At 39.5% G+C, this 26718-nt stretch overlaps 2 protein-coding genes across 13 annotated transcripts in view; both read right to left on the reverse strand.

Moving 5' to 3' along the window:
* The window catches only part of PALS1 (protein associated with LIN7 1, MAGUK p55 family member), a 100394-nt gene extending 94483 nt beyond the window's left edge, over nucleotides 1–5911 (reverse strand). For 5 of the 8 annotated variants that reach the window (XM_073800338.1, XM_073800336.1, XM_073800337.1 and 2 more), the window contains exon 1: nucleotides 5789–5911. The gene's annotated coding sequence lies outside the window, so the exon portion shown is untranslated. Of the gene's footprint in view, nucleotides 1–5247; nucleotides 5360–5788 lie in introns of those variants that run through there. The other 3 variants (XM_073800339.1, XM_073800334.1, XM_073800335.1) reach the window with 2 other exon arrangements.
* Nucleotides 5912–22786: 16875 nt separating this feature from the next.
* GARIN2 (golgi associated RAB2 interactor family member 2) overlaps nucleotides 22787–26718 on the reverse strand; it is a 30544-nt gene continuing 26612 nt past the window's right edge. For 3 of the 5 annotated variants that reach the window (XM_073800344.1, XM_073800345.1, XM_073800342.1), the window contains 2 exons: nucleotides 25020–25198; nucleotides 22787–23075 (listed from right to left, as the gene is read on the reverse strand). In XM_073800344.1, coding sequence (XP_073656445.1) covers nucleotides 25065–25198 — 134 coding nt within the window. In that variant the 3' untranslated portion in view covers nucleotides 22787–23075; nucleotides 25020–25064. Of the gene's footprint in view, nucleotides 23076–24823; nucleotides 24855–25019; nucleotides 26423–26718 lie in introns of those variants that run through there. The other 2 variants (XM_073800343.1, XM_073800346.1) reach the window with 2 other exon arrangements.

Below are 26718 nucleotides of genomic sequence, written 5' to 3' on the forward strand. Positions count from 1 at the left end.
CTTATAAGTACTTTATTTTATATTTCACTTCACACTTTTTAATACGTTCACTTAATTCATTATACTTGGACCAAGCCAAACATTTATGTGATCACTCAAGGGTCTATTATTGATCTTCCGGTGTTGAGGAAGGAGCCTGTTTTCTTCCTGTGGTTGTTTTCATTTCAAGTAAAAAAAATCTCCTAATTAAATCATTTTATCTTCATTCAAAATATACTTACTATGCAAATACATTTAAACAACTTGCCTAAATTAAGCCAGCATGAGGAATGCTTGATTACAGTGTCACAAATAATATTTCCTTTCTCCATTTAGTAATTTTAAAGAAGCGTCCTCCAGTGGTACAGTGTATAAACTCCAGTATAGACAGATCAAGAAAACTTAAGTCCTACCAACATGTAAAATTTACACAACTGTTAATGAATACCTTGATTTATCTGACTTTATAAACACTTTGGTTCACAAAATCTTATGTTCAGTTTCCTTGTTTATTTTTAAGAAAAATGTTAATGTCAAAGAAAAATAATCCAAAATGATTTAGTTTGTAACAATGCTGGAGTTATTCCCAGAAACATGCAAGGCTGCATCAACATTTAAAAATTAATCAGTGTAATTCACCATATTAACAGATTAAAGAAAAAAATTCAAATGGTCACCTCAATAGATGCAGAAAAGCATCTGACAAAATTCAACATCCATTCATGATTTAAAAAAAAAAAAACCCAAACCCTCAGCAACCTCAGAACAGAAGAAAACTTCCTTAACCTGATTTAGAGAATCTACAAAATGACCTATATCTAACATTATATTTTAAAGGTGAAAGACTGAATGCTTTAAGATTGTGAACAAGGCAAGGATGTTCCCTTTCAACACTCCTAATCAATATCTCACTGGAACTCCTAGACTGCAAAGTCAAGAAAAAGAAAAGACATACATATTAGAAAGAAACATTTCTCTATTCATAGATGACATGACTATCTCCAGAAACATTACTCTATTCATAGATGACATGACTATATCCTCAGACAAATGCCATGCCAAGAAATATACAGGAAAAAGCTCCTAAAAGTTATAAATGAGTTTAGTAAAAACGCAGGATACAAAGTCAACATACAAAAATCAATTATACTAGCAATGATCAATTGGAAACCCAAGTTTTTAAAAATGATCATTTACAATAGGACTAAAAAACTGAAATGCTTAGGTATACATCTAATATTTGCAGGATCTACATGTTGAAAACTACAAAACATTCATGAAAGAAATCAAAGACTTAAACAAATGGAGAGAAATACCATGTTCGTAGATTGGAAAACTGCCTTGTTAAGATGTCAATTATCAAGTTAATCTATAGATTTAATACAGTCTCAATCAAAATCCTAGCAGAATTTTTTTTGATATATCAACAAGCTGATTCTAAAATTTAAGCAAAAGAACTAAAAGAGCTAAAACAGTTTTGAAGGAAAAACAAGTTGGAGAACTCACATTACCTGATTTCAAGCCTTAATTTTAAAGCTGTATTAATCAAGACACTATGATATTGGCAAAAAAATAGATCAATGGAACACAGGAGTCTAGAAATAGACCCACACAAATGTAGTCAAATGGTTTTTGACCAAGAGACAAAGGCAATTCAATGGAGAAGAATAGTCTTTTCAACAAATGGTCATGGAACAACTGAATAAACGAAACTCAACCTAAACCTTTCTTTATACAAAAATTAACTCAGGACTTCCCTGGTGGCACAGTGGTTAAGAATCCGCCTGCCAATGCAGGGGACATGGGTTTGAGGCCTGGTCCAGGAAGATCCCACATGCCACGGAGCAACAAAGCCTGTGGGCCACAACTACTGAGCCTACGCTCTAGAGTCCAAGAGCCACAAATACTGAGTCCGCATGCCTAGAACCCGTGCTCCTCAACAAGAGAAGCCACCGCAATGAGAAGCCCACACACCACAACCAAGAGTAGCCCCTGCTCGCCACAACTAGGGAAAGCCTGCGCACAACAACGAAGACCCAACGCAGCCAAAAATAAAAAGAAGAAAATTCAATTTAAAAATGGGAGAAGATTTGGAATTTGGACACTTCACCAAAGAAGATATACAGATGGCAAATAAGCAAAGAAGAGATGATCATCATCATTATTCATGAGAAAAATGCAAATAAAAACCCCAATGAAATACTGCTATATACCTATTAGAGTGACTAAAATTAAAAAGGTTGATCATACCAAGTGTTGATGAGGATCTAAAGTAACTGGAACACTCATACACTGCCAGTGGGACTACAATTCAGCCTCTTTGGAAAACCAGTTTTACAGTGTATAGTTTCCTATGCTGCTTTAACAAATTACCACACATTTAGTGGCTTAAAACAACATAAATTTATTATTCTCAGGTTCTGTAGGTTAAATATCTGACACAGGGCTCTCTGGGCTAAAATCAAGTTGCTGGCAGAGCTACAGTCTTTTCTGGGAGTTCTAAAGGTTAATCCATTTCCTGGCCTTTTCCTGCTTTTAGAGACCACCACATTCCTTAGCTTGTGCCCCAAATTCTCCAACCTCAAAACTAAGAACTCTGCATTTCTGTCCCTGCTTTCATTGTTACATCTTTCTGACTCTATCTTCTCTTTCCCCTTTAAGGACCGTCAGGATACACCAGCACAGCATCTGGATAATCCCAGGATAAACTCCCTATTTTAAAGTCAGTTGATTAATTCCATCTGCAACTTTCATTCACCTTTGCCATGTAACCTAATTTATTCACAGGTTCTAGGGATTAGAACATCTTTGTGGGCCATTATTCAGCCCACCACAGTTTTTTCTTTAAATAAACATACACTTCCCAGAAATTTCACTTGAAGGTGCTTATCCAAGAGAAATGAAGGCTTATGTTCACGTAAAAACCTGTTGGCAAAGATTTATAGCAGCTTTATTCATAGTCCAAACAAACAAACAAAAAACTCAAATGTCTTTCAACTGGTGGATGGATAAATAAATTGTGATACATCCATACAATGGAATACTACATTCAGCAATACAACAGAAGGAACTGCTGATACACTCAACAACATGGACGGCCACTCAGATGTATTACGCTAAATGAAAGAAGCCAGACTCAAAAGGCTAAACACTGTATGATTCCATTACCTGATATTCTAGAAAAGACAAACTACAGGGAAAGACAACATCAGATGCCAGGGGTTAAGGGTGGGGGGGGGGAGCAGCTCAAGGAAATTGCAGGTGCTGGAACTGTTGTGTATCTTGACTTTGGTAGTTGCACAGCTCTATGCATTTGTCAAGACAACTGTACAACAAAAAGAGTTAATTTCACTTCACGTAAATTAAAAATAAAGTTAAAACCTCTGTGAAAGAAGGAAAATAATTATATCATTTGTCACCCATCAGATTGGCACAAATTTAAAAATCTGACAATGCCAATCTGACAATTCCAAGTTTGGACAAGGATGACTCATATACTGTTGGCAGGTATGTAAATTGTTACAACTTTAGAGGATAATTTGGCTGCAGCTAGTAAAGTTGAAAATGCACATCAACCTATGGCCCAGCAATTCATTCTAGGGAAAACTTCACAAATGTGCTCAAAGGGATATGCACAGGGATGTTCATTAAACATTGTTTGAAATATTGAAAAACTGAAAACAACCCTTCAGTGAGGGAATGAATTAATTGTGGTTAGTGGTTATTTAAAAAAGAAAAGGAAAGAAAATGCAAGATGGAAAAAAAAACAAAGAAGGGTAACTTATTGGTTTGTTTATTTAACAATAGTATATAGTGAAAAGAACACTGTACTTGGAATCTGAAGGCAAGCATATTAGCACTTAGTTCCAACTCTGCCACTAACTAGTCTGTCTATAAACCTCACCTTCCTTTTCCTGGAAAATGAAGAGGTTAGACTATACAAAGACTAAGATTATTTCCAACTCAACAAGAACACTGATACAAAAAAATGGACCAACTTTCTTGGCATGTCTGTGATGAGCTTTTTAATCATATAATAATAATTTAGAAAGACCATACAAACTCCTAAACTCACCCTACTGACTTGGGTAACCTTCATATCCTTTTGCATTTTAACATTCTAAACAAGTTAATATTAATGAGTCCACCTTGTCAAGTTCAGATCAGTCTGGCCAAAAGTCATTGAAGTACATGGTAAGATTTACTTGATTTTGTTTTAACAAAGATAAAATGACAAATTGCTTTCCGTATTTTTTGCCTGTTTCACCTACAGAGTTCCTACATTATAATTTAATAGCTTTCACCTGCTACAATAGTATAGCCAGCCTTTTAAAACTTATAGGGACTTCCTAGTGGCACAGCGGTTAAGAATCCGCCTGCCAATGCAGGGGACATGGGTTCCAGCCCTGGTCCGGGAAGATCCCACATGAGCAGAGAAACTAAGTAAGCCCGTGCGCCACAACTACTGAGCCTGCGCTCTAGAGCCCGCGTGCCACAACTACTGAGCCCGCAAGCCACAACCACTGAGCCCGCAAGCCACAACCACTGAAGCCTGCACGCCTAGAGCCCGTGCTCCTCAACATGAGAAGCCACCGCAATGAGAAGCCCGCACACCGCAACGAAGAGTAGCCCCCGCTCGCTGCAACTAAAGAAAGCCTGCTCTCGGCAACGAAGACCCAACGCAGCAATTAAAAAAAAAAAAAAAAAATTGTAATATGCCAAGTCCACAGGAATCTAGTAAAAAATCAGTAGTTCATAATCCAAAAAGCTTATTTAACAATTTCATTATCCCAGTACTAATACTTCAAAGACACTAATAACCAACATGCCATTTGTTCCTATTGCAGAATTTATTACGTTATTAATTTCCGGTATAATCCAAAGGCATAATTAGAATACTATCATTAACATATACACTTTAAAAAAACAGAAATATTAACTCCTTTCACCTTGTCATTAAAATCAAACTTTCAAAATTCTTGTGCTACAGGCTTTCCAAATCTAAATTCTCACAATCCTAAACGAGTATGGAGACAAAACACACACTATGTACTACGAGAAACCTTCTGGCTATCAGATTTTAATTTCAGCGCCAAATGCCAAGAAAAACCTTTCGACCGAAACCTAAATTCGAACACCTTACCGTATGTCAATCAACTAAACAGAGGTGAGTTATTATCATTAGGAAGTTACATAATTTGCACCAAAGATTGTTTAAAGCCTCTCATTAAAAGCAGCTTAAAACAATTTACAGGCTTCAAAGCTCACCTTGCAAACTTAGAGTAAATTATCAGAAACCATGAAGAAGATTAGGCTCTTCTTGAAATGGTTACGAGGAAGCAAGTTGTTTATTTGTTTAAAGAATGCAGCGAGCAGCCGAATACCAGCAGCTGAGTCGGGCAGAGAAACGCCAACTACATTCCGTCTTCTAAAGAAAAGTGTTCTTCGCCCCGCCGATCTCCCGGACCCTGCCTGGAGGGAGTCAGGAGAGTCGCGAACTCGGGAGCGCGGGCGCAGAGAGAAGGCGCCTCCCTGCACCTCGGGCCGGCCGGGCAGGAGCCCCCGCCGAGGTGAGTCGTTCACCAAGGCAGAGGGAGCGGGCACCGCCAGACAGCGTTCCTCCGAGGGACAAAGGTTGGGCTCACGCCCTCCGCTGCCGGCCCGGCGCCGGCTGCCTGCAGCAGCCCGGGGTCCCGCCCGGGCCCGGCGCGTGGGGGAGGGGGTGAGCCCGGCTGCCCCTCCCCCGGCCGCTCGCTGGGACCTGTTGATTAAGACCTCCACACCGAGCCGCTGCCGGTCCGCCTCTTACCTCCGCGCCACGGCGGCCGCCGCTTCTCCCGCCCTGGCCTCTCCCAAACACTGCAGAAACGACAGTTCCCCCGCGGCACTTAAAATACCGGATAAAGAATCCAGAAACTCGCGATTCCCCACCTCACAATCCTTAGTCCCCGCCCCCGCCCCACCGCCAGTCGCCGCCGTCGCCGCAGCCGCCCCCGCCGCCCCCAGCGACTCCACCTCGAGACCGCGCACGCGCTCCCGGCGCTGTTAGGCAGAGAGCCTGGCGCGGTTCGCCCAATCCCGAGCCGGCGCGGAGAAAGGGCCCGCTCATTGGTCCGCTCCGCAGCTCCGGGGGCCGGATCGCACAAGCACTCGTGCGCCTCAAGTGGAAAAAGCGAAGTTCTTCGCGCTCAGTCGCTGGGGAACAGCTTTCGGCTTGAGTCTGCGGGCCAGGTTGTGGGAGGACGTGAGGTTTCCTTAAGACGCAATGGGCGGGTTAACGCTCTTGCAGACCTTTCTTCTCTCCCTGAATGTCTGTCAGCTCCTGAAGAAAATCTGATTCCTCTTGAGGCGACTCCTCGTGTCCTGTGAAACACATCACACAATATAACATTTGTGTAAAAAAGAACCACGACATACCTGAACACCTGGATGTGTGTAGTGTCCCACAAAAGAGTCTCTGCTACCACGGAAGACGCCACAAAGCTAGTACGTAGGACCGAGTTCTGAAAACCAGACAGGAAGGTGCCAAGGGCCACAGCTGTTTCACAAAACTCAAGTCCCTGGCTCAACCCACATCCAACGCAAGGAAATCCAGATAAAGAGTCTTCAGGATTCCCTAGAAACAGCCATATCCAAAAAGGAAAAAAAAAAAAAAAAAAAGGTTTGCGTGTGTGTGAAGAGAGACCTAGTTCATTTTCTAAGTTCTTAAATGCATAAAATAAGTAATAATTCAAGAAATTTCCTTTGGTTCCTCAATGAATTTTTTTCCCCTTTAGCTCGGGGTTTCTCAACCTCAGCGCTATTGGCATTTGGACCAAATAATTCTTTCTTTGGGGACTGTCCTGTGCAATTTAGGATGTGTAGCAGCACCCCTGCTCTCTTACCCACTAGATACCAGCAGCACCACTACCCCCATTTGTGACCCTCAAAAATGCCTCTAAACGTTGCCAAAGATCTTCTGGGGGATAAACTCACTTCCATTTGAGAACCACTGATCTAGCTGTTCAAAGAAACGGCCTCCTTATAAAGTAGTCTCTCTACCCATCCCTTCCAATTGCCTGGCCTCAAGCACTTTTGCAAAAGACCCCACCCAAATGAACCCTCCAGCTACCTAGCCTTGCTTCCCCAGCTGCTTGGACTCCTCTGTCACAGAGCCCCATCCTAATAAAATGCTGACAACTCTCTGAGATAGCAGCTACTGACCTCAAAATATGTGGAAATTCCTTTGTGAAATGCTATACAAATGTTAATTATTATCTTTACTTTCTAAAGGTATTTTCATCTTAAAAAAGAGTAGAACCTATGGCAAATAAAAAGTTTATTCTCTGGTAAATAGAGCCATTCCCGGAATCCCCAAATCACTCAAATTACTGGTCTCGTGTGCAAAAAATGAAGGATAGCTGGAAGAATGGAAGGTATAGAAACTGGAGGCAAGGTGATTGGATTTGAGTTTCAGCTTTGAAATTAACTAGTTCTGTGATATGGGTGCGTGACAAGTTTCCTGGGCCTAAATTTTCTCATGTGTAAATTAACAAGTTAACTACTTTTTCTTTTTTCTAGTTTTAAGATTCTAGAAGCCTCTGCTTGTGTAATCTAACATGGATAGCATAGGGAGTTAAGAAAATATAATATTCATCCCAAAATAGAATGAAATGGGCAATCTGTGGTTTAAACCCTCCTGTCAGAAGGCACTTTACCCACTGAATCACCCTGGCAAATTTATAACTAAGTACTTTGGATGAATAATGAAAGTCAAACTGTAAAATCAAGTGAATGGTGCAGAGTAACCATAGTAAATACCCTTCCTCCTTCCTCATCTTGGCATCTGTTCAGTCTATCATCTGACAACAGCTTCTATTACATGTTGATGTAATAAAATGTTGTGCTGTTTATTTCATTAAAGGCTTGGGGGAAATATATTAATATTGCATTTCAGATATTTTCAGCAGGTCTGAAATCTCAGTTTTCAAGATTCATTAACGGTTATATGTGAAATTCTTAACTAAGGCTATTATATCCCTTTGGTCTTATCACCTCTGTGTACTAGTGAAATCTGAGTTTTCGTAACTGAATTAATAGCCTAATCACCTTATAATTGTATGAACCAGATGATCAGAAATAATGTAAATTAAAAGAAGAATACTCACTGATTCAGATATGAGAAGTTATGAAACAACAAATTAGTAGGTACATTAATTATTAAACAAATATCTAAAATTTTTATCAATGCAAAAAAAAAAAAACCAGAAAGCAAACCAACAAACCATGAACTTTTCTAATTTAATTGGGTTTAGTTATTATTATTTTGATATTTTATAGTACTTCTTAACCTTTCATAAACCTACCTAAAAATATTATGTCCCTAAGCTAAGAACACTATGCAGTTGTTGCCATGTGGAATGGGAGGTCCCACTGTCTGCAGTTAGCATCAGTATCATTCAGTATAGGTCAGTAGCATTCAACTCAATTGACTTTACTAAATATTCACTCATTAATTTAAAAAATGTATACTGAGTACTTCCTATGTGCTTAGAACTGGGCTATAGGGAATCAAAACATGTGAGAGCTCCTGTCCTGGACTATAAAAAGGTGAGGAAAGGGAAAAGTAAGGCAAGTTCATATAGGTAAGATACAAGGGAAAATATGGTAAATGAAAATAAGGTGCTCTACGGACTTAGAGAAAGGTAGTCTTATACTAAGAGAAACTTTACTAACTTCTAACGACAGGGGGGTAGAGAGAGGGACAGAGAGTAAACTACAATGAAAATACCCACAGTAACAGGAAAACCGAGATCTTACACATGGCTTTAGAAAGATAGATATAAAATTTTTAATCAATTTGAATGACTGAGTACAGTCCACAGAGACAAACATGGGCTCATATGGGAACAGCAAGTAGTCTACAATAACTTCAGGGTAGGATATTCAATATATAGGATATTAGTCATTTATCACACTTTTATTTGTACCCTTCTTAGCTGGTCCTTTGCTACGCTGAAGATGTATATATAAATAAAACATGACCCAGGAAAATTTTTATTTTGGAGAGAGGTAGTAGGCAAATTTGGAGCTTGGAAATTTTTCTAATGAAGGGAAGTCCAAGACTGAATGCCAAGAGAAAGGAAATCAAATTTGTTCTCCTTGAAAAAGGGCTATAAAGTGACCCACATCTTTTTCCTCACCAAGCTCCAATCAAATCTCTATTTTGTTAGTGTGTTAATCTCACCTGTCACTTTGATTCATATCCATATGTGAATACCTGTCTGAGACTGAGTCTGGAGTGGTACCTGTGCTGAACTCCAAAGAGCTGAACTCTAATGCCTCTTCTAGCCTCTCTTGCACTCACTCTGATTGAGATTTAACTCCACCACTGAGTCAAAACAGCCTTTCTCAAGAGCAACTTTCCTAAATGCAAAGGGCAATGCTCAGTCCTCATCTTCCTTGACCTGCCAGCAGCGTTTGACACTGTTGAGCATTTTCTCCATTTTATCCTCTGGGCTCCCGAAGTACCACTCTAGCTTCTTGTCCTACCCACTGCATCCTCCTGTTCAGTCTCCTTCGCTGGTTCTTTTTTATATCCCCCTGAATGCTAAAAGTTGGGGTGTCCCAGGGCTCTCACATGGAATATTTTACTTCTCTGTCTGCCTGGGTTTGAACAAACAGCCCTAACATTTACTAGCTGTTTAATCAGAAGAAAGTTACTTAATTTCTCTAAGACTCAATTTCCTCATCTATAAATTGAGAATAATAAAATTAGCTACCTCCAGTGGTTATAGGGACTAAATGAAATGTATACGTAAAGTGCTTAGAACAGTGCCCGACACTGTATGCATTAACTACTTGTCCTTATTCTTTTTTTTTTTCATTCAGTCACCAAAATCATTTATTACAATGATATATTTAATCATTTGGCTTAGTTTTGTTAAATTTTTTCTTAATTTAATTTATTTTTTATACAACAAGTTCTTATTAGTTACCTATTTTATACATATTAGTGTATATATGTCAATTCCAATCTCCCAATTCATCCCACAACCACCAGTATCCCCGTCACATTCCCCCCTTGGTGTCCATACGTTTGTTCTCTATATCTCTGTCTCTATTTCTGCCTTGCAAACTGGTTCATCTGTACCATTTATCTAGGTTCCACATATATGCATTAATATACGATATTTGTTTTTCTCTTTCTGACTGACTTCACTCTTTAGGACAGTCTCTAGATCCATCCATGTCTCTAAAAATGACCAAATTTCATTCATTTTTATGGCTGAGTAATATTCCATTGTATATATATATATATATATATATATATCACAACTGCTTTAACCATTCATCTGTCGATGGGCATTTAGGTTGCATCCATGACCTGGCTATTGTAAATAGTGCTGCAATGAACACTGGGGTGCATGTGTCTTTTTGAATTATGGTTTTCTCTGGATATATGCCCAGTAGTGGGATTCTTAGGTCATATGGTAACTCTATTTTTAGTTTTGTAAGGAACCTCCATACTGTTCTCCATAGTGGCTGTATCAACTTACATTCCCACCAACAGTGCAAGAGTGTACCTTTTCTCCACACCCTCTCCAACATTTGTTGTTAGTAGATTTTCTGATGATGCGCATTCTAACTGGTGTGAGGTGATACGTCATTGTAGTTTTGATTTGCATTTCTCTAATAATTAGTGATGTTGAGCAGCTTTTCATGTACTTCTTGGCCATCTGTATGTCTTCTTTGGAGAAATGTCTATTTAGCTCTTCTGCCCATTTTTGGATTGGGTTGTTTGTGTTTTTAATACCGAGCTGCATGAGCTGTTTATATATTTTGGAGATTAATCCTTTGTCTATTGATTGGTTTGCAAATATTTTCTCCCATTCTGAGGGTTGTCTTTTCGTTTTGTTTATGGTTTCCTTTGCTGTGCAAAAGCTTTTAAGTTTCATTAGGTCCCATTTGTTTATTTTTGCTTTTATTCCCATTACTCTAGGAGATGGATCAAAAAAGATCTTGCTGTGATTTATGTCAAATAGTGTTCTGCCTATGTTTTCCTCTAAGAGTTTTACACTGTCTGGTCTTACATTTAGGTCTCTAATCCATTTTGAGCTTATTTTTGTGTATGGTGTTAGGGAGTGTTCTAATTTCATTCTTTTACCTGTAGCTGTCCAGTTTTCCCAGCACCACTTATTGAAGACACTGTCTTTTCTCCACTGTATACCCTTGCCTCCTTTGTCATAGATTAGTTGACCATAGGTGTGTGAGTTTATCTCTGGGCTTTCTATCCTGTTCCATTGATCTATATTTCTGTTTTTGCACCAGTACCATATTGTCTTGATTACTGTAGCTTTGTAGTATAGTCTGAAGTCAGAGTCTGATTCCTCCAGCTCCATTTTTTCCCCTCAAGACTGCTTTGGCTATTTGGGGTCTTTTGTGTATCCATACAAATTTTAAGATTTTTTTGTTCTAGTTTTGTAAAAAATGCCACTGATTATTTGATAGGGATTACATTGAACCTGTAGATTGCTTTGGGTAGTATAGTCATTTTCACAATATTGATTCTTCCAATCCAAGAACATGGTATATCTCTCCATCTGTTTGTATCATCTTTGATTTCTTTCATCAGTGTCTTATAGTTTTCTGCGTACAGGTCTTTTGTCTCCCTAGGTAGGTTTATTCCTAGGTATTTTATTCTTTTTCTTGCAATGGTGAATGGGATTGTTTCCTTAATTTCTATTTCTAAAGTTTCGTTGTTAGTGTATAGGAATGCAAGAGATTTCTGTGCATTAATTTTGTATCCTGCAACTTTACCAAATTCATTGATTAGCTCTAGTAGTTTTCTGGTGGCATCTTTCGGATTTGCTATGTATAGTATCACATCATCTGCAAAAACTGACAGTTTTACTTCTTCTTTTCCAATATGTATTCCTTTTATTTCCTTTTCTTCTCTGATTGCTGTGGCTAGGACTTCCAAAACTGTGTTGAATGATACTGGCAAGAGTGGACATCCTTGTTCCTGATCTTAGAGGAAATGTTTTCAGTTTTTCACCATTGAGAATGATGTTTGTTGTGGGTTTGTCATATATGGCCTTTATTATGTTGGGGTAGGTTCCCTCTATGCCCACTATCTGGAGAGTTTCATATCATATTCAGCATAATGGGTGCTGAATTTTGTCAAAAGCTTTTTCTGCATCTATTGAGATGATCATATGGTTTTTATTCTTCAATTCGTTGATGTGGTGTATCACATTGATTGATTTGCGTATATTGAAGAATCCTTGCATCCCTGGGATAAATCCCACTTGATCGTGGTGTATGATCCTTTTAATGTGCTGTTGGATTCTGTTTGCTAGTATTTTGTTGAGGATTTTTGCATCTATATTCATCAGTGATATTGGTCTGTAATTTTCTTTTTTTGTAGTATCTTTATTTGGTTTTGGTATCAGAGTGATGGTGGCCTTGTAGAATGAGTTTGGAAGTATTCCTTCCTCTGCTGTATTTTGGAAGAGTTTGAAAAGGATGGGTGTTAGCTCTTCTCTAAATGTTTCATAGAATTCACCTGTGAAGCCATCTGGTCCTGGACTTTTGTTTGTTAGAAGATTTTTAATCACAGTTTCAATTTCATTACTTGTGATTGGTCTGTTCATACTTTCTAATTCTTCTTGGTTCAGTCTTGGAAGGTTATACCTTTCTATGAATTTGTCCATTTCTTTCAGGTTGTCCATTTTATTGGCATAGAGTTGCTTTCTAAGAATTTGTCCATTTCTTTCAGGTTGTCCATTTTATTGGCATAGAGTAGTAGTCTCTTATGGTCCTTTGTATTACTGTGGTGTATGTTGTAACTTCTCCTTTTTCATTTCTAATTTTATTGATTTGAGTCCTCTCCCTCTTTTTCTTGATGAGTCTGGCCAAAGATTTATCAATTTTGTTTATCTTCTCAAAGAACCAGCTTTTAGTTTTATTGATCTTTGCTATTGTTTTGTTTCTATTTCATTTATTTCTGCTCTGATCTTTATGATTTCCTTCTACTAACTTAGGATTTTGTTTGTTCTTCTTTCTCTAGTTCCTGCAGGTGTAAGGTTAGATTGTTTTAGATTTTTCTTGTTTCTTGAGGTAGGATTCTATCGCTATAAACTTCCCTCTTAGTACTGCTTCTGCTGCATCCCATAGGTTTTGGATCATCGTGTTTTCATTGTCATTTGTCTGTAGGTATTTTTTGATTTCCACTTTCATTTCTTCAGTGATCTCTTGGTTATTTAGTAACGTATTGTTTAGCCTCCATGTTTTTGTGTTTTTTACCATTTTTTTTCCCTGTGATTGATTTCTAATCTCATAGCGTTGTAGTCAGAAAAGATGCTTGATGTGATTTCAATTTTCTTAAAGTTACCAAGGCTTGATTTGATCTATCTAGGAGAATATTCAGTGTGCACTTGAGAAGAAAGTGTAATCTGCTGGTTTTGGATGCAGTGTCCTATAAATATCCATGAACTATATCTGGTCTATTGTGTCATTTAAAGCTTGTGTTTCTTTATTAATTTTCTGTCTGGATGATCTGTCCATTGGTGTAAGTAAAGTGTTAAAGTCCCCCACTATTATTGTGTTACTGTCGATTTCCTCTTTTATAGCTGTTAGCAGTTGCCTTATGTATTGAGGTGCTCCTATGTAGTGTGCATTTATATTTATAATTGTTATATCTTCTTCTTGGATTGATCCCTTGATCATTATGTAGTGTCCTTCCTTGTCTCTTGTAACATTCTTTATTTCAAAGTCTATTTTATCGATATGGGTATTGCTACTCCTCTTTCCTTTGATATCCATATGCATGGAATATCATTTTCCATCCTCTCACTTTCAGTCTGTATGTGTCCGTAGGTCTGAAGTGGGTCTCTTGTAGACAGCATATACACGGCTCTTGTTTTTGTATCCATTTAGGGAGCCTGTGTCTTTTGGTTGGAGCATTTAATCCATTCACATTTAAGGTAATTATCGATATATATGTTTCTATTACCATTTTCTTAATTGTTATGGGTTTGTTTTGGTGGGTCTTTTTCTTCTCTTGTGTTTCCTGCTTAGAGAAGTTCCTTTAGCATTTGTTGTTGATCTGGTTTGGTGGTGCTGAATTCTCTTGGCTTTTGCTTGTCTGTAAAGCTTTTGATTTCTCCATTGAATCTGAATGAGATCCTTGCCGGGTAGAGTAATCTTGGTTGTAGGTTCTTCCCTTTCATCACTTTAAATATATCGTGCCACTCCCTTCTGGCTTGTAGAGTTTCTGGTTAGAAATCAGCTGTTAACCTTATGGGAGTTCCCTTGTATGTTATTTTTTCATTTTTCCCCTGTTGCTTTCAATAATTTTTCTTTGTTTTTAATTTTTGTCAGTTTAATTACTATGTGTCTTGGCACGTTTCTCCTTGGATTTATCCTGCTTGGGACTCTTTGTGCTTCCTGGACTTGGATGGCTATTTCTTTTCCCGTGCTAGGGAAGTTTTCGACTATAACCTCTTCCAATATTTTCTCAGGTCCTTTCTCTCTCTCTTCTCCTTCTGGGACCTCTATAATGTGAATGTTGTTTCATTTAATGTTGTCCCAGAGGTCTCTTAGGCTGTCTTCTTTCCTTTCATTCCTTTTTCTTTATTCTGTTACATGGCAGTGAATTCCACCATTCTGTCTTCCAGTTCATTTATCCGTCCTTTTGCCTCAGTTATTCTGTTATTGATTCCTTTTAGTGTATTTTTCATTTCAGTTATTGTATTGTTCATCTCTGTTTGTTTGTCCTTTAATTCTTCTAGGTGTTTGTTCTTTAATTCTACTCAGTCTTTGTTAAATGTTTCTTGCATCTTCCCTTTCTTTACCTCCATTCTTTTTCTGAGGTCCTGGATCATCTTCACTATCATTATTCTGAATTCTTTTTTGGAAGGTTTCCTATCTCCACTTGATTTAGTTGTTTTTCTGGGGTTTTATCTTATTCCTTCATCTGGTACATAGTCCTCTGCCTTTTCATTTCATCTCTTTCTGTAAATGTGGTTTTTGTTCCACAGGCTGCAGGATTGTAGTTCTTCTTGCTTCTGCTGTCTGCCCTCTGCTGGATGAGGCTATCTAAGAGGCTTGTGCAAGCTTCCTGATGGGAGGGACTGATGGTGGGTAGAGCTGAGTGTTGCTCTGGTGTGCAGAGCTCAGTAAAACTTTAATCCGCTTGTCTGCTGTTGGGTGGAGCTCATTCCCTCCCTGTTGGTTATTTGGCCTGATGTGACCCAGCACTGAAGCCTACCTGGCTCTTTGGTCAGGCTAATGGTGGACTCTCGGAGGGCTCACGCCAAGTAGTACTTCCCAGAACTTCTGCTGCCAGTGTCCTTGACCCCATGCTGAGCCACAGTCACTCCCCACCTCTGCAGGAGACTCTCCAATACTAGCAGGTAGGTCTGGTTCAGTCTGCCATGGGGTCACTGCGCCTTCCCCTGGGTCCTCATGTGCACACTACTTTGTGTGTGCCCTCGAAGAGTGGAGTGTCTGTTTCCCCCATTCCTTTCAAAGTCCTGCAATCAAATTCCACTAGCCTTCTAAGTCTGATTCTCTAGGAATGCCTCCTCCCATTGTCAATCCCCAGGTTGGGAAGCCTGATGTGGGTTCAGAACCTTCACTCCCATGGGTGGACTTCTGTGGTATAAGTGTTCTCCAGTTTGTGAGTCACCCACCCAGCAATTATGGGATTTGATTATATTGTGATTGCGCCCCTCCTACTGTCTGATTGTGGCTTCTCCTTTGTCTTTGGATGTGGGCTATCTTTTTTTGGTGAGTCCCAGTGCCTTCCTGTCAATGATTGTTCAGCAGTTATTTGTGATGCGGGTGCTCTCACAAGAGGGAGTGAGCACACATCCTTCTACTCCGCCATCTCTACTCTGCCAGATTTTCCTAAATCTCACAGTGAAGAAAGTCCAGCCCAGCCATGCTGTTGTCCAGACTGCCTTTGGACCCTGTCTGTAACATCAGCCCTTCCCTCAGTCTCCAGCCTGCCCACCTGCCCACCCACCCTGTGTCTCTGGACTCACCAGACCCCCAGGCTCATGAGCCAAGGTTTAAAATAAATCTCTCTCTCTCTCTCTCTCTCACATACACATACACACACACACACACACACACACACACACACACACACCCTCCTGGTTCTGTTTCTCTGAAGCACCCTGTCTAACACAGGACTCTTAGAGGCACTAAGAGAGATCTACAAGGAAAAAAAACTACTTGTCCTTATTCATATTATCATGTTCTTTATCACTCATTTCCTACATGATTTTGTCTAGTCTCAGTGGCTTTAAATTCCATCTTTACACCATAAACTCTAAGTTTATCTCTAGCCTGAACTTCTGCCCTAAACTCCAGAATCACCTATTCAACTGTTGGCTCAAAATCTCCATTGGAATTTCTAATGAGCATTACAAATTTAACACGTCAAACTTTCATTTTCATCCAGTTTTCTTCATTTCAGTATATGGTAATGCCACTATTCCAGTTGTTCAGGCTTTCTTTACCATTGAACTTCTGATCCATCAGGAAATACTTTTATTTCTACCTTCCAAATGTTTCCAGACTCTAACCACTTTTTTAAAAAATTAATTAATTTATTTTGGCTGTGTTGGGCTTCGTTGCTGTGCACAGGCTTTCTCTAATTGCAGTGAGCGGGGGCTACTCTTCATTGCGGTGCACGGGCTTCTCATTGTGGTGGCTTCTCTTGTTGCAGAGCATGGGCTCTAGGCCCATGGGCTTCAGTAGTTGTGGCACGTGGGCTCAGTAGTTGTGGCTCGCAGGCTCTAGAGTGCAGGCTCAGTAGTGTAGCACACGGGCTTTGTTGCTCCGAGGCATGTGGGATCTTCCCGGACCAGGGCTCGAACACATGTCCGCTGCATTGACAGGCGGATTCTTAACCACTGCACCACCAGGGAAGTCCCCAGACTCTAACCACTTCTCACCAACCCCACTGCTACCACTGTACTCCAAGACATCATCATCTTTTGCCTAGATTACTGAGATATGCTCTTCCCACCCGTATTTTCTCTTCTCGATACTACAGCCACAGTGAACCTGCTAAAATAAAAGTGAGATCAAGTCACTGCTCTGCTTAGTCGCCTATAGCCTGGCCTGATCTCCCTGACCTCAACTCTTACTACACTTTTCCTTCTCGTTTCATACCAGCCACACTGGCATCTTTGCTGCTCCTCACATATTCCAACAGCTTCTGCCTCAGAGCCTTTGCATTTGCTATTTCTTATGCCTGAAACATCCAAGCTCCATATGCTTACTCTCCCTCACTTCCTTTAGGTCTCATTTCAAACGTTATCTTATCAGTGAGACCTGTCTTATTATAGATAAAATCTAGAATATCTCTCACGCCCCAGCACTCCTTATCCCTTCTACCCAACTTTATTTTTCATTGTATTTATTCACCATGTGACATATTGCATATTTGTTATCTGTCTCCCCAAACTAGAATGTAATGGCAAGGACTTTGTCTATTTTACTCACCACTACTTATTTTTAGATTCCCCAGTATCTAAAATAGTTCCTAACATAGTTAGGAGATAGTTCTAACTAGTACTCAATAAATATTCGATGAATGAACGAGTGAAATAGATCTGAGTATGTGGAATAAGGATGATGATGAAAGGGTCAAAGAAAAACTTCAGCTTTGTCAAATGTTTGGCCTATGACTAGCCTTAGAAATAAATTCTGCCTAAAGATTATTGTTTTTGCTCTTAGGTAGTACTCTGTGTTGAGGGAGGGAGACAGTATAACAAATAAAAAAAGGAAGAGAAAACTATTTGTTCTTCACGACCTCCTTCCTATGCTTCATGGGTCATTCCATTTGCTATAAAATAAATCCTCATCTATCTGATAAAGTTGAGAATTAGAAAGCAAAAATCTCCTTCAAAAGTAGTAATAGATATAACTAATTCGTTGCACTTAACTTTTACTTCTGAACTTACACAAGTCTCTGACAAGCTTAGATATCTTGTTTCTAACATCCGACAGATTATAAGGGCTTATTATGTGTGTGACCTTTAATGGACGTGTCAGTTCAGAGCGTACATACCCCTGCCATGAGACAGGGTAGGGGAAGGGAGTTTCTGATGGAAATTACAGATCACATAGAGGAGATAGTTCTAACCAGGAATTTGCAAAAACTCAGTGGAAACATATATCTGGGACTTTACAAACTTCTTTCTCAGGGACAGGTCCTAACTTTGATGTGTGATAGACTCCAGGAGAAACAGAATACGCATTTGCCCTCAACTAAGTTTTAAAAAATGTGTTGGGTTGAATGAGAGATCTGGAGTACCACAGTGGACACTTTAGGGCCACTGAGGAAAAAAAAGGTATCTTTTTCCCCCTTTTTCCGGAGTATTTTTTAGAAGAATTTTTCAAACCATATTTGAGAATATAAACTGCTTTAAATCAAGTAAAAGTAAATAGTGTGAAGCTGGTGCCAGGGCCTGACTAACCAAGTACTTAGACTGAAAGCTTTCAGGCCTCGTAGCACCTGGATAACACTTGAATCAAATGTTAGAGGGTGGAGTAGCAAACAGGTGTACCCCAAGCCTTGTGATCTCAGTTCAGGGCACAGAAGAGCTGAGGACAGTTTGGCAACAAGAATAAAAATGCACTGACTTTTTTTCTTTGAAGTCTAGAATAGGAAATGAATATACCTAGGATCATGGTTAAATGTATTTTTTTTTCTAACTTAAAAAAAATATAATTTGTAAACATCCATTACATCAACCACATGTTTAAAGGCTCTTGAAAGTATGCAGAAACTCTGAGAGTTTCCTATTTCTTCTCATCTGGTAACCTAGAAGTCAAAGACATTATTCAAAATCACAGTTTAACAATTATTCCTTGAAAACTATCTTTTAGCAAATTATGTTTAGCAGTGAAAAGAGCTGACCCCTTGTAAAGCATTAGAAGATTAATAGTTACCTTTGCTTTATGCAATGTTATTTTTTCTCTTACATTTGAATTATTAGCTTTAATGAGAAAATTGAGCTCTTTCAAAGGATGTCCAAAACATGTTAACATATTTCACAAAACATCTAGAAGTTCTCATATAAAATATACCCAGAAAGACAAGCTCTTGTAATAGTAGAATTAAGGCTGAGATTTTGTGATGCAAAATTACATGCAAATATAATCTGTTTCTGAGGGTTAGGAGACCGGGAGCTTAGTTCAGCTGGGTGGCTCTGGCTCAAGGTCTCTCCTAAGGTTACAGTTAAGATGTCAGCTGGGTCTGCAGTCATCTGAAGGCATGACAAGGACGGGAGGAAGTGCTTCCAGGAATTTTCTTCACATAGCTGTTAGCTAGGGGCCTTAGTTTCTTGCCATGTGGACCTTTCCTTAGGATATGACAGCTGACTTCTCCCAGAATAAGCAATCCAAGGGAGAAACAACCAAGATGGAAACTGCAGGGCCTTTTTATGACCTAGCCTCCAAAACCACACTCCATCACTGCCACTTTATCCTCCTGAAGCAAGCCTCTAAATCCAGCCCACACCCAAGGTAAAGGCAACAGATTCCAACTCTTGAAGGGAGGAGTACCAAGCATCTGTGGACATATTTTTAAAACCACCAGGTAATCTAACATTTTATAAGTACTTTAGGCATCAATAAATTACATGTGAACATATTTAGGGCTGAGGAATATTTTATCTGTGAGCCTTGAGCTTTTTACTCTCCTCTGAGCAATGACCATGAGGATCAGGTAGATAAAATCAAATAATGTTCAAAGCATTATCACAGTCTATTGTCTGTGTCCACATTCCCTCTAACAATAGCTGTATTACTTGCCTCTCTCCCAAACCCACCCAGGACGTACTCCAGTTCTTGCAGAAGATCCTTATTTCCTTTCTTTTTTTTTTTTTTTTTTTGCTGTACGCAGGCCTCTCACTGCTGTGGCCTCTCCTGTTGCAGAGCTGGACGCGCAGGCTCAGCGGCCATGGCTGACGGGCCCAGCCGCTCCGTGGCACATGGGATCCTCCCCGACCGGGGCATGAACCCGTGTCCCCTGCAGCGGCAGGCGGACTCTCAACCACTGTGCCACCAGGGAAGCCCCTTATTTCCTTTCTTGTGAGCATAGGAAATGTCATACTCCCACAGCAGGGCTGCTTTCCACACATAGCAGAACACTTCTGATATGGCACGTTGTCAAAAGGTGTGAACAGTTCAAATAAATTCACACTCTAAAATTCTATAAAGTTGCCCTTGTTTTCACACAGACTTAGCTCTAGTGAACTTTGATAGATTCCTGTGGCATGAGTCTCCCTTTCAGAAGTCATGCTGCTTTTCCCCTAGTAAGAAGGTTTTATTTACGTGTTCAGTGAGCCACAGAGACGTTCTGCCCTGCAAAATCTAGATCTGCTTGATATATTTAAAGATACAAGGATCTCTCAAATAACAGACACGTTATGATGGTGAGGTTTTTATATCAGTTCCAAAACCAAAACACCTTATTTGATCCATAATATTGCTCCTACAGAACTTCACCAATGCCTCAGAAAATGTGTTCCAAGTTAAAACTTATTACTGTGGGAATTGATTGCTTCCTGTAGTATTCACACTAGTTCTCTAGCCAGAAAATCTGGGACACCCCTACTTTGTCCTGGTCCCATGCAGTGGTGCCAGTAGCAGGGAAGGTAAGAACTGTCTCTGTGGCTCAGAGTCCTGTAGCAGTAGCAGTGACAAAGGACAAATGTGCACTTCTGATGGCTCAGCCTGTTTATATCTAAAGGCTCTTCTAACAAATATTATACATTCAAGGACTGACTTTATGTCTAAATCATGGAGATCATCTGCTTCCTAGAAAGATAACACTGCATTCACTTGCATCAGCCATGTATTAATAATTAGCTTATTGGTCTTTAGTTGAATTTTCCTTAAATATTGACATTAACAGACCATTGACAGTTGATAGCCAGTTATGCTCAAGATTAATATCTGGTATTTATAGGTAACACTTATTTATCCATCCACAGGGAATATCACGCTCATTTTATTGAAAAATTTCCAAAGTATAGTTTAAAATATTTTTGTTTTAAAGTAGAATGAATCATGAACATATTTTTCCTTATAATAGGCATTGTCTTAAGAATTGTGTTCTAAGGCTATGCTGATCATATTAGATAGCACAGATATTGAGCTTCTCATAATCACAGAAATTCTACTGCACAGTGCTCTACTAAGGAATCAATGTGCTATCCCATGAACTATTTTTACAGCAGGACGATATGGAAAATAATATAAAGGAGTACTGCTACGAAATTCTAAAAGCTTAGGTACATATTATAAACCTGTCTTACGTGTTATATAACAAAGAATAATGAATATTGCAGAAAGTTGAAACAACCCATTTATGGAATATTTATGAACTTTCTTTGACCAAAAACCTATTTTTAAGAAAAAAATTCAGTACATTATTAAGAGCAAGCTTGTGTGTGTGTGTGTGTGTGAGTGTGTGTGTGTGTGTGTGTGTGTGTGTGTGTATGTTTAAACCTAATAAAAATTTGCAACTTCAGGCTGAACTACCTTGAGTTTCTTTTCTTCTATAAATATATGGTACTGGGCTTCCCTGGTGGCGCAGTGGTTGAGAGTCCATCTGCCGATGCAGGGGACACGGGTTCGTGCCCCAGTCCGGGAAGATCCCACATGCCGTGGAGCGGCTGTGGCTGTGAGCCATGGCCGCTGAACCTGTGTGTCCGGAGCCTGTTGCTCCGCAACAGGAGAGGCCACAACAGTGAGAGGCCAGCGTACCGCAAAAAAAAAAAAAAAAAAAAAAAAAAAAAATGGTACTGCCTTAAAAAAATCGTTTCATTGAGGTATAATTTATATTCAATAAAATGCACCCACTTTAAAGTGTTAAGTTAGATAAATGCATACACCAGTGTACTACCACTGTACTACCAATTGGTATACACCAATGTACTACCACTACCAGTCAAGATATAGAACTTTCCTTCACCTCAAAGAGTGTCCTTTACCACTTGCAGTCAATACCTTCCAGCCCACCCTGATCCCATGCAACCACTGACCTAATCTGTTTTTATAAATTGGTTTTACCTTCTCAATGTTCATATAAATGGAATCATATAGTATGTATTCTTTTTGTATCTGACTTCATTGTTGTTGTTGCATCTCGTTTTGTTGTTGTTATTTAGTATCACTGTATGAATACACAGTACCACAGTTTGTTGAACTGTTTCTCTGTTGGCGGGTATTTGGGTTGTTTTCAGATTTTGGTTATTATAAACAAAACTCCTATGGGAGTTTGTGTATAAGTCTTGTTTTGAACATATGTCTTGTGGTGAACATGTTTTTATTTTTCTTGAGTAAATATCTGGAGTAGGATTGTTTGCTTATATGATACGAATGTCTTGGAAGTGTAGAGAGTTTAAAACAACCTGTTTGAAAATGGCATTCATTGATTCCCTAAGTATTGCCTCTTAGGCCAGCTGCTCACTGGAACACAAAGACGGAAAGAACATGGTCCCACCTTCAAGGACCCCAGAGTGTCCAATGTTAGAAACAACACAGTGGTGGGCTAATGTCCAAATGAGAAAAAGTAAAACCAAAGAGAATAACATATTTATCCAACAACCCCAAAGAAAAGAAGCTCTACAGATAAAAGTGAGTTTACGAATTGAAAATCTTATAGTTTGTATAGTTCTCTACTTATTTTAAAATCAGTACTCACGGGCTTCCCTGGTGGCGCAGTGGTTGAGAGTCCGCCTGCCGATGCAGGGGACACGGGCTCGTGCCCTGGTCCGGGAAGATCCCACATACCGCGGAGCAGCTGGGCCCGTGAGCCATGGCCGCTGAGCCTGCGCGTCCGGAGCCTGCGCTCCGCAATGCGAGAGGCCACAACAGTGAGAGGCCCGCATACCGAAAAAAAAAATCGGTACGCACAATTACAATAATTAAGATTTAAGAAATTAGATTGACATGGATTAAATGCTTAATGAGCAGTAGTAACCTTTATTTCTGCCACATGGAAGACACTGCTTTGTTTTCCCTTCCTTCGATTGTTATTTCCTGAGCTGTGCTTGTTTTTTAGTTTAGTAGTTTGTATTCATCTGGCAAAGAAAAAAAGATGGAGTCAGTTCAATTAATTCAAAAGTCTGAAATACAGAATCTTTTAAAGTTATTACTGTTAAGTATAAAACTTAAAGTAACTAAACATGAGTAAAATAAGTGATTGAAATAAGTAAAATTACATTTATAATACAATACAGCATTTCTTCTTAATATAACAATAAATATCCTTTGGACAGGTAAGATCTCATTTTTTAAATCTAGAAGTTGATGCAATATTAAAGGAACTTCTTAATTTCTTAAAATTTTTGTTCTTAAAAGTTGTTTCTACCATGTAATAATCTAATAAATCAAAAAGTCAAGATTAAAATTATGGGCTTTTATTCTTTAAGACTTATAGATATTGTCATTGAATTATTTGCAAGTTCTTGATCTATGCTAAACTGAGTCCTGAAATAAGTCATATATATGTGAGATTTACATACACATAATTTATGCTCATTGTAAATAAGGGGCCAAGTAACTTTCACATTATTTCAGTTGTAATAATACGAAGTCTTTATTAGTAGCAAACTTTTTTCACCACATAAAAAAATCATCTACCTTTTCCCATATATTAGCGATTCACAATTTAAATATTTGGGAGCCACTTTTTGCATTTCTGAAGTCAAGATTTAAATACATTATGTATATCATCATTTTTGCCCTTCTTTGCATTTGTAGATCTCTCTTAATGAGACCACAATATTTGAAATTTCATGTTATAGAATGTATCAATGAAAGGATGAAATCACTGTAGAATATTGGGTTAGCTTTTTAAAGGAACTTCTCTCTCTAAATGCTATAATATATTGAGAAGTAGCTGGGCTTGGGACTCTCCCTAGGTGGGTATAGGAATCAGCATATCACCCTGAGTGCCATCCCTTCACTGTCCACCACCATAGAACACTGTTAAGAGCATACTTAATAGTGTATGCTCTTAATAACACTATTAAGAAGTGACAAAAGAACAGCACAGACTAAGGAGAGTATGTGAAGGCCAGGGGATTATGGTGTGTGAACATTTGTTATTTTTTGGCCACATTGTTTTTCTCTGGTGCATTATCTCTGGCCCATGGTGTGCACCTGGGTGGGGCCCTGTTAATAAACTCAGTGCTCAAATGCTAAACTGACTTTGGTGACAGAGTGACAGAAAGGCGGAAAAGAGGGTAGGCACCTCAATTCCATCATCAGAGCCCTGATAAGATGGGCATGTGCTTCCTGCTGAAGCCACCCCTGTTTCACCAAACTTCCCTTCAATTGTGTGAATTCAGCCTTAAACGCATGTGTGTGCATATGCACACACACACACATGCAGTCTCTCTCTCTCTCACACACACACACACAGCATTAGCTATATTGGGAGAGGCAACTGAGAGAAGTTTCATTCATAAGTAACTCACTGTAAAGCTAGTGTCTCAAAGAAATTTAGAATACTGTATGCCACCACATACAGCTGTGCAAGTTATTCATTGCACAGAGACTACAACGTGAATGGGACCCCCAACTCTGTGCAGTGTCCAATCTGCACAATTGTACATGGCAGCCCTGCAGGGACTCTGTGAATATTTGTATAATTTTGGTATGAAAGTAAGAGGCTTTGGCTGTGTTGGCTAATCTGAGAAAGCAGGTTGGGAAACAGTATGATAAGGGAGCAAAGAGGAAGGTAGCAATGAGAAAGGAATCACTGTAAAAGCAGTAGCAAGTAATTCCCTGCCAGTGCCTCACCTGAAGCGCCTTCTTGCCCTGTGCTGATGTTACATTTTGACCACTGGTGGATTCTAGAGCAGAAGCCACAACAATATCTCAATATTCCATTCCACCTCTATTGTTACTACAGTAGAAGTAATAAGATTCAATGTTAAAAGATTCAGTTTATTGACAGCTTTTTGTGAAAAAGTCATGTCTGTCATTTATATCTATAGACTTATAATTGTAAAAATTACCTTTAGGTTGTCTTACTTGTTTTTTTCCATTGGCCTTTTCTTGTTTTACTTTCCTTTCTTCACATGTATTCCCCTGAGAAAGGGAGGACAGATGAGGCACAAGACTGAGGAAATTAGAAGAGGATTTGACAGGAGAGGAGAGAGCCAGAAAATACTGGGACAAGGTGGAAGAGAGATCACTAGAGAGAGAGAGAGGAAGTGAGGAGAGAAAAAAGCCAAAAACAGGAGAGAAAAATGTCACAGAAGTAGAGAGAACTTAAATTTGAGTCTTAAATTCAAATGATGTTCCAAAATGTCTCATCAAAAATGTGTTTATTCTTTCCGATGGAGCCCATTGTTAAATTTCACAGTTTCTCCCACTCTTTTTCTTTTTAGCCCTGGTTTCATAAACAGAGAATGAACCTGGCTGCTTAGGATTCCAAGGGTTTGATTTGCGGCAGTTAAGAGGAAAGTGGAAAAGAAAGATGGGTGGGGGAGGGGAGGACTCCCAGTATTTCTTAAATGAGTTCCCTCTTTCTTTTTTGCCGGGGCGGGGGTGGGGGTGGTGGTGGTTCGCGGGCCTCTCACTGTTCTGGCCTCTCCCGTTGCGGAGCACAGGCTCCGGACGCGCAGGCTCAGCGGCCACGGCTCACGGGCCCAGCCGCTCCGCGGCATGTGGGATTGTCCTGGACCGGGTTTGGGGGCACAAACCCGTGTCCCCTGCATCGGCAGGCGGACTCTCAACCACTGCGCCACCAGGGAAGCCCTCTTTTTCTTATTTCTTGAATCTCTATCCTTTGTCTCATTTCTTTCCATCTTGGAAGAATAACACGGGATTATAGATAAACCTATTGTTTGGGCTCACTGTAAAGAAATCAGCAAAGTTAAGGAGAATAAAGCTTAGAAAGGTAAGAAATTGAAAGTCAATAAAGGAGAAAGATGGACCCAGATCCAGAGAAGATGGGTTTAGCCTGGGCCCTGCCTTGTAGCCTTTTCATAAAAACAGTACATTTGCAGTGCCACTTTACCCAAAACCTTACTCAAAAAGGAGAAGAAATGTCATTCTTTCAAACTGCTGAGAGGTTGGAGAGATGAATTGGAGACCATGGTCCCCAACTAGCCCTGCCCAGGAGTTGTGTGAATGTGAATCTGATGGCGTTAATAGAAACAGTGATTTGTTTTACTGCCGTGGGAGCAGTGATTATTCTGGCTCCTGCCTAGAATAGAAATCAGATTTACAAACTCACTTTCCGTCTACATTCAGTCTAAATTCAATGGGACAAGGGATTAAAATTCTACTAATCTTTGCTTTTCTTGGGGTGAAGAGTGTTGAGTGTGAAAGGGGAAAAAAGAAGTGATTCAGAAGAGTGTGATAAGGGGGAAAGAAATGCTAATCAGAGGGAACATTGAAAAACTGTACAATCCTAAGTGAGGAAAAGTGAGAGGATATAGGAAAGGAAAGCGGGAAGAATGAGAAAGTACATGAAAGAAAACAAACAGGGAAAATAATTAATACTTCGTGAAAACCGCACGCCAAACGTGCATATTGTACCATCTTCGTGATTTAACAAGCGCAAGAGGGGACTTTCGCTGCACGTTTGCCATATCTTTCCTCAGCTCCTGATTTCCAGAGCCCCATTTCAAGCTGCCTGGTAAATTTACATAGATGCGCCACCAGGACCACAAATGGGAGCTAAGAAAATCACAGCAGCAGAAAGGG

The sequence above is a fragment of the Tursiops truncatus genome, chromosome 2 (genome assembly GCF_011762595.2).
Source record: "Tursiops truncatus isolate mTurTru1 chromosome 2, mTurTru1.mat.Y, whole genome shotgun sequence".
Taxonomy (NCBI): Eukaryota; Metazoa; Chordata; class Mammalia; order Artiodactyla; family Delphinidae; genus Tursiops; species Tursiops truncatus.